Genomic DNA, 9,248 nt, shown 5'->3' with positions numbered 1-9,248 from the left:
ATTAAGAAATATTAACGCAAAATTAACTTTATTCCTTTACTTTTTACAATTTTTTTCGCGAAAACACTTCAATCTATGAAAAAGAGGAAATAGATTTTATTGTCTTCTGATATTCGTAAAATATTGATAAGAGAACCAAAAGAGGAATTAACTCGTGTCAACATATATAGAAGTAATGATTGCTTATGAAAGTAATATAATTTATATATATATATATATGGAACAAACAGCATATATAAAATATAGATGTTCAATACGGAAATATCACCTTATCGACTTATCTAATTTTATTCACAAGAAATAATAGAAATCTATAAAAATAGTATAGTAATAAATTAAAAAATAAATACTATAATAATCATTCAAAAATATCTTAACAACGAAATACCTTAGAGCACGCAAAAGATAATTTATAATCAAATCTATTATCTTTCATAAAAAATCATTTTAACTTTGAACCATTATTTAACTATGAAGTATCATGAAATGACTTACACTCGTCAAAATACCAGTAATATCCTACAAAAATTAGCGCATCGGTAAAACAGAGCACTGAGTGTAAAACCAAATTCTAATTTTACAGGTATTGAAAATCATTAGAAATCAATAAATAATATCAATGGGAATTAACGTTGTCGATTAACGTCTTAGATGTAAGTAATTCGTTAAGTACCAAGCCCCATAGTCGATAACATCCGTGATAATAGTCTCGCATACATTTCTTGTCCTTTAACGTGCAAATCCTTCGATTCGCTTCGTATCAACATTGCATTTTCCATTGTTATTTCTGCAAGTGTTAAGAGGGATTTTCTTGCTTATTCAAAAGAATCGTTTTTTCATCGTCTTCGGTCGATTTTTTGATCGATGACAGCAATCGTGCAGCCTCCGTTTGTCTAGCAAGGATCTCTGCATCTAGGTCCAGTGTCTGCTGGCGCTCCTCCAAGCTTGGCGAATCATAAGTCTGCAAATAAGGTTTTACCTAATCTGGTGATCAATTCATAATGTTGGTAAATCAAATTTTTCATTAAATATTGACGTTATATCGATAATTGTTTTTAAAATATTGCATCTATTCTTTGGGCTAAAATATTCATTAAAAGCTGAATTTTTAATAAGACGACTAATGATAATTATCTTATTGGCTTTCATTAAAAAATACCTTCTATTCAATATGGAAATTCGCATTATTATATAAATAAACATCCTGATATTATATGTAAAATAAGAAAGAGCGAATAAATACAGTTTGTAAATAAGGAAAGCAATTAATGATGTTGACCGAACAAAAGATGTATGTAATGAACACAGATAATCATAACAAATAACGAAAATCGCAAAAGTAGTATTAATCGATGAATTAATAAGAACAAATGGCAATATTATTCTTCAGATTTTTATATTTAATCAAAGAATATAGTTAGATCTCGTATTAACTAAATGCAAAAAAATTTATTTCGTATAAATATGAATAACTGAACAACTGAGGAATAAAAAATCATCTGTCATATAAATGCTCTTTGTATGTGGATTTGAGATATCCTCAGAGAATAGGGATCAATAGAGAATATGGAATCTGCTAATTGAAAAAAAACGTAAGGCTCTAAATCTATATATATATATATATATATATATATATGTATGTTTTAAAGTGTCTATTTGACGAATTTTCGAAATAATCAAAATTCAAATAATGGTTTGATGGCAAAAATGAATGAGTATGAAATTAATCAACTAAATTAAGAATAATAAAAATGGAAGTAATACTAACCCCTCAAAAATAATTTAGATTAAATAAGAGCAAAAAAGAAAAGAGAAAGAGGGGGGGGGGAGAACGAAAAGAAAGAGAAATAAAAAGAGAAAAAAAATAATGCTTCAACATCGATGAATAAAAATTTTAAGCAAAGAAAAGAAAAAGATACGAGAATACGAGAATTATTTTAGTTTTATTCCCATGGGAGTGTAATTGAAATATTTATCTCTGGATAAAAATTTCTAGATATTATTGAAAGAAAAAATGAGGCAAAAATGTAAATTTGTATTCACCTTAATAGGAGAATTTCTCAGTTGTCCATTTGAACCAGTTTTCGAAATAAATTTCGAACTAGTATTTGGACTGGCACTTACAGGTATACATACACCAGACAATGATGAGTGTCGTAGAGGCGACTGTTGTGGGAAACTATCTTTCCTAAATCCACCGATTTCCTTATTCTTAGATAGAATTGGAGATTCTGGAACACTGCGGTCGTCTTCATCCAGGGAGTGCAGTAACTGCAAAATATTATCATAAGATATGACAAATATCATGAATATTTCTTAAATATAAATATATATATGTAAAACAATATTTTTGTCTGTTTCATATATTTTCCATATATGTCGTATAATTTATATAACTTCACAATTCTCATCTGTATATTTGTCTTCCCTATCTCTTTCTGTATATTTAAATGCATAATATTTTAATAACTTACATTTTTGTATAAGCATAAATGTCACTAGTTGTTTGAAGTTGAATATTATAATTAGGAACGTAATTAAATTTTAAGATTTATCGGCGATTCCGTTAATTATGCTATGTTAAATTTCATTCCTGGTTATTGTTAGTGTATTTACTTTAACTCAATTTCATTTTAGGTAAAGCTAAATTGTTAAAATTCTAAAGTTGAATTTAATAAAAAGGTTAACGAACTATGTAGGTATATATATATATATATATATATATATATATATATATTCAATGGAAATATTAAAAATGTATGATAAAAGTTAAAATTATACGAAAGTATAGAGTCGATAAATATACAGAAACACGTGTAAATATCATGAAACTTAAATGTCCTCGTTTATCTATGCGATTAATCTATATACCGTACGTTACACAATGTACGTCGAATAAATATATAATAATATCACTTAAAGTTTGGAATATACAAAATGATTTCTTAAATATCAAGAAAAGACGTCTACTTTTTTATAAGTACATTTATACAAAAAGGAACATACTACAAGTTGCATTACATCGATAAATCCGAATTGTGCAAAAAAAGCATCTGATAAAAAAAATTAATGCTTTTTCAATCTTTCGTCGTTTAAGTTATTCATTCATTCTTATTGAAAACACCAACTAAAACCAACTAAAACAACAATTTAAAATCGTTAAATTCAAATTTTAGCCAATCCTGATTTATTTCTATTCTCATCAACTTTTATTTTTATTTCAATAATATGTAATAAGAATTTGAACGGTTACCTTCTCCACTTCATCGTCAAATTGCTCGTGATTGTTCGTATCCTTTTGACTTCGATCGAGTAACGTCGCACGTTTAGCCGCTAAATACAACGATCTTTTGATTTTCACGTAGAAGACTTCCGTGACCGCACGTACCGTATAATCAGGTACAAAAGTATGCCGAAGAATCGCATCCAAGTTTATGGACTGAATACTACCTAAAGTTTGAGGATTCAGATTTGTTGGCGACTCAGCAGAGGGTGCTGTTGAACAACAATAATAAAACATATAAATTCTAATTTGGTTAATTCTTATAGAAACAAATGCACTTTTTTTGAATATTTAAACAAATATTGAATAATCTTCACCTATTAAAAAGAAATATAAATTTATGACTTACCTACGCCAATATTAGCCGTTAGAGCTTGCGTGCCGAAGTAGGTGAAAGGACCGCTTTCAAACATAAGATTTTCTTTACCAACGGTTACTTCAACACGACCTTCTAATATAAGAACGAAGTAATCAACAGCTTTACCTTGCTGGTAAATCACGGAAATCGGATCATTTCGTGCTTTTTCTCGAGACTTTACTTTTACATGGTATATTATATCTTGCTTCAACAAACGCCGTAAAATAGGCTCCGAAATTGTATCCGATTTGAAGGCTTCGATACCTGTGAAGAGAATTAAGATGTATTATTTACATTTGAAAAACAAAAATTTATTTTAATTGTTTTATTCGATATAGCAGAATTTTATTTTTAAAAAATACTTAAAGCTAAATTATAACTGCTTCTATTATTCAAATTTTAGGTAGGACCATATATAGCACCATATACAATAAACTAAAGTTAATAACTAACATTAATTGGTTCTTTTAATAATATAAGAAAATGGTACATGATAAGATACAAGAATTTTAATTAGATTCTTTCTTTTTAAAAATTGTACATTTTTCAGTATAAAATTACAATTTATGAATAATATAAAATTCTTCTCAATTCAATAATATTTGTATAACTATATTATACAAGCATTAAAAATATCTACATTTAATGTACAATAATAACAAGCTTAATATTGTTCGATAATAAGCTTTCAGCAAGCTTATTGGAAATAATAATTAAAAACTCACATGTCGATAAATACTGAAACATCGCAAGTGTTAGCTGAGGCGTAATATGAATCCGTTGGTTTTCTTTCTTCTCGGCAAAGAGTGTATAGTCGGGTACTTTCGAACGAGCTTGGCGCTTTCGTTTACTTCTATTATCAGCTATAATAAATAATATTAGTATAAACAAATTTATTGAAAATAGATTGTCTTTTTTTATACTATTTATGTATACGGAAATTGATTGTTTTTAAAAGACTTACTAAATACATCCGTCTCATCAATAATTTCAGCTTGTATAAGTTCTTCGATGACATCTTCTAACGTAACCAAGCCAATCACTTCATAGAATGGATCGCCTTCTCCTTCGCTATTAACTCGTTGTACAAATGCCATATGTCCTTTATGACCTAAAATTAATTCAGATTGATTATATTATACAAATAGTTATATGTTTATAACTTTGTATAACCATCTAATAAGTAATATAAATATGGAATTGAAACATGTACTATTTGTATAATTAACAATTTATTTAAAAATTAAAAAATACATGTATTTATAAATAAATATCAACATATGTAAAATATCTATATTTTATATGTTTGTAATAGTAACAGAAGCCAATCAAATACATTTAGAACATTAAAAATGAAAAAATTCCAATAATCTTTTAATTAAATAATAAGAAAGAATAAATATTAGTCATTGTGTACAGAATTTAAAAAATGATTTTTCTTATTACTAATTCATGATACTAAATAATAGCAAAATACAAACTAGTATATATACGAATCTATATATTGTTAAAGACAACAGTATTAAATAATATAAATAAAAAATTATTAAAATACATAATACAATGTTCATTATACATGATTAATTTCTTTTATAAAACCAATATTAAGAAAATTGTCAAATTAAAAAACATCAATATAATTATAAGTACTTACCTTCTTTGAACTGTTTAAACATAATGTCTAATGTTACATCCTCGAAAACAAAGTTACAAGGATTTTGATAAAATTGACAAAGCGTTCTGAGAGGCATATTATCGTCTGGATCAACAAAAGCTAAATCTTTGATATACAACATTGTAATTAAATTGGTACGACTGCCTTCGAAAACTGGAATGCGTGAGAAACCTAATAGAATAAGTAAAACTTGTAATACAAAAAGACCGAATTATTAAAATACTAAAAATTAACATTAATAAATTAAAATTATAATCTCCTTTGATGTAATTGTTAAAAATAAAATAAAATGTTTATGAATATAATTTAATATTAAATATTAACTATATCTTTATATATTCTATAATAGTTTTTAATATTAATAAATAGTGTTTTTTTAATATGATACATAAAAACTAGTATAAACATTATAGAATATATATATTTTATAAATAAATTTAATTAAAAATCTATCGGCCTTACTTTTATATAAAAAAATGCCCAACACTTAAATATATATTACAAATTTTGAAATTAATTTGAAATTATTTAGTCAATTATAAAACCCATTCCATTTAAAAGAATTCATTTCAATATGCATATTTTTATTTTTTGTATAAATATTTTGCAATATGAAAATTGTAATTGAAATACTAATTGTAAATATTTTTTATTAGAATTATGAAAAAAGGCATCCTACCAATAATTTCATTACACTATCTCAGAAGGTTTTATAGTAAATATTCTACAATTAGTAAATAAATATGATCGACAAATATAAAATACATTATCAATTATTGAAGCATTCAGTATATATTCATTGAACGAAGAATTTATATTCACATCAAGTTTACTTCATCATTGAAATAAGATATTATTGATGTATGATGTGAGATAATATTTTTTTAATAATCTGAATAATTGTCATGTAAATTCTAAAGTATAATTGTTATTATCAAATGTTTATCAGAAAATTAATGTATGCATCTTAGTTATATTAAAAATGTCCTTGTTTCTAGTACTTTGAAATAAATTTTTGAAAAACACGTTATGCAAATATAAGTAAAGATATTATTTTTATACTATATAGTTTTTAATAAATGTCAACAAATTTTGTTGTAAGATAAGCAACTAATATTATTTTTGTTTTGAATATTTTCTCTATTGTAATAAAAAGTAATCGAAAATTATCGTTCAATTCAATCAATATACAAACACGTATAGAAGTTTCTCGAATTTTCGCATAGATAAGATTGAAAAAATTCGACAGCTCTGTATCTATGAAAATGTGTGTAACTGTTAATTTAAAAACTTGAACGCATAGGTTGATAGAAAAATAATATTTAAATGTATTTCAATATTAAGTTTTCAAATTCAATTTCAATTCTATTATATATTTAAATATTAACGTTAATGTTAAAATATTAATAGAAACTAATATAATTAGAGTTACAAGCACCGAAAAAGTACTATATTGAAAAATAAGTATTTTTAATAAGTATGTGGTTTATACCATACATACATACATATATATATATATATATATATATATATATATATATATATATATATATATATACACATTTGTGTATATTTTATTGTAATTGTAATTATTTGATATTCATAAAAATGTATCACCATTTATTTCGAATTATGAAGAAACTATATTGACATAATCAATAAAATGTGTTCATAAAATTAAAAAATTGATTTTTATGTCAATCATAGAAAACTATAAAACTTTATAAAAATACTTATCAATAAATTTATTTATTAATTAAAATATAAAATAATTGATGAATAAATTTATTAATTATAAGGCAAAATAATTATACAAATACTCCGATGAAACATTAAATTAAAAATATAATTATTATCAATCCAATAAATTTTTCTTATAAAAATTAAATAAATAAATGAAATAATGTAAATAGATTTATAAGTAATTTATATGAATTTTAGTTCTTGGTAAGAAAATATAAGAATTATCTGCCCAATAATTTCTAATTTACAATTTAAACATTTCCGTAATGTATGTTAATATTAAATATACAATATACGAGTGTAAAACCATACCTGAAGACATTATTTCCGAGACAGTTTCAAAATCTAAAATTCGATTGTAGTCTAACATGTAAACATCTTCAATACGTGTCATGACATTGGCGACCGTTTTTTTACGGAGCTCTAATGCACCTGCGATTATATTAACTTCATCTTTTTCTAAGTCATTGTAACCTGTAGTAACCTGTAGTAACAAATTAGAAATATATGGATAAGAAAATATGTTTTTACAAATACCTTATATTTTAAAAGTCATTGCAACAAAATATATCACTTTACATTATTTAAAGCGCTACGACCTAGCATGAAGATTGAAGAAATCAAATCAATGATAATGTGAATTTAATTAAAATTATAAAAGAAATAATAATAAATTAGAAAATAAAATGGATAATTTTATTAATATAAAATAAAAAATAGAAGATGATTTCAATTGTTAATAATATATGCAATAGCAATTATTTTGTTTCACAGATTAAATTTTAATTGCAATAGATTATTTATATAATTACAAAATAGTATTAGGTTTAATATTATTCAAAATAGAATTTTGAATTTCTTAAAATGTTGAATAAAATTTATTATTACAATTGAATTATTACCAAACATCTGTTTTAAAAATTATTATTTAATTTAATTCTATATTTTTAACAAAATATTACAAAAAAAATAAAATAAACAATATTAAATTGTCATTAAATAAATCAAATTTACCATGCGTAATATTAAATAAAATAAAACTTTTAACTGATAAATATGTACATGTAAGAATTCATCATATTTTAATTATGTATACGCATTCAAAACATTGAAAATATAATTTAGTAATCGAATTAAGTTAAGTGTTATATATTTATTTTATAAATCGACATTTTGAAATTATATCCATTATGAAATTATACAATTATATAATTACATTTTGAAATTATATCCATATATGTATGTATAATCCATTATACTTCTAATAGCATTAACAATTGTAATAATAAATACAAATATCGACTATATCAACTATAACTCATTACTAATGGTTTTCAGTATTCTACGAAATAATAAATACAGAGCCTAATTTTGTACAAATTCATAAAAATTGTTAATTAAAATTTTAAATATTTAATTCTTGTTGTAACAAATAATTTAATTTTTAACTATTATTGTAAGAAACTTTTATATTATAAAAAGATAAAACGAATTTTAAATCCATATTATAAGAATATGAAAAAATTGTAATAAAGTTGATTAATTTCCTTACATTGAATCATAAATAATTCACTAAAATAGATTTAAAATTTTTTTTAGGTAATTTCTGTTCCGATAAAATAAAAATGTGTTCACAATAATGGATATTATTCGTAAAAGAATAATTTAAATTTAGATTAACAAGAAAATAATAATAATCCAAAATAAATTTTATTTACTTATAACATATTTAGAAATCTGCATTAAAAATATTAATTTCAAATACAAATATTAAATCATTTACGTGTAAACGAAAATTCGCCATCAAATTTTCATTTCAATCTTAAATTAATTTATTTTATCAAAGTAACAATACACATCTAAGTATTAGATTTAGCAATTGAAAAAAAAATGTTAAATTCGCACAGCCTTTCTCACGACATCGATAACACTGAAAGCAACGCTTATCTGTTGACTCGTTATCATCGTCGCTAACGCGAAATATCGTATGCATCCCGTCTCGTCAATAAGTGAACGTCACCTTCTCTCATATCGGATATCTCCAGCAATTTGAGAATCACTGACTCGTCCGAATGATAAGCCTACATTCCCCTCTCATGCTTCTAATTGTTCATTCTTTCTCTAATTCCCCGTGCCACTCTCTCTCTCTCTCTCTCTCTCTCTCTCTCTCTATATATATATATATATAT

The 9,248-nt window shown here is 24.1% G+C and overlaps 1 protein-coding gene across 2 annotated transcripts in view; it reads right to left on the bottom strand.

The window, feature by feature from the left end:
* Nucleotides 1-399: 399 nt before the first annotated feature.
* uex (metal transporter uex) overlaps nt 400-9,248 on the bottom strand; it is a 33,811-nt gene continuing 24,962 nt past the window's right edge. The window contains exons 7-14 of one of the 2 annotated variants that reach the window (XM_011503871.1): nt 7,372-7,543; nt 5,296-5,487; nt 4,606-4,752; nt 4,367-4,504; nt 3,633-3,905; nt 3,254-3,495; nt 2,044-2,271; nt 400-961 (exon numbers count right to left, since the gene is read on the bottom strand). In XM_011503871.1, coding sequence (XP_011502173.1) covers nt 797-961; nt 2,044-2,271; nt 3,254-3,495; nt 3,633-3,905; nt 4,367-4,504; nt 4,606-4,752; nt 5,296-5,487; nt 7,372-7,543 — 1,557 coding nt within the window. In that variant the 3' untranslated portion in view covers nt 400-796. The remainder of the gene's footprint in view (nt 962-2,043; nt 2,272-3,253; nt 3,496-3,632; nt 3,906-4,366; nt 4,505-4,605; nt 4,753-5,295; nt 5,488-7,371; nt 7,544-9,248) is intronic. The other variant, XM_011503872.1, reaches the window with a different exon arrangement.

This window comes from Ceratosolen solmsi, unplaced genomic scaffold (assembly GCF_000503995.2).
Source record: "Ceratosolen solmsi marchali unplaced genomic scaffold, CerSol_1.0 scaffold53, whole genome shotgun sequence".
In the NCBI taxonomy this organism is placed as follows: Eukaryota; Metazoa; Arthropoda; class Insecta; order Hymenoptera; family Agaonidae; genus Ceratosolen; species Ceratosolen solmsi.
Note: the sequence above shows the minus strand (reverse complement) of the source record. Positions and strands in the feature narration are given on the sequence as shown.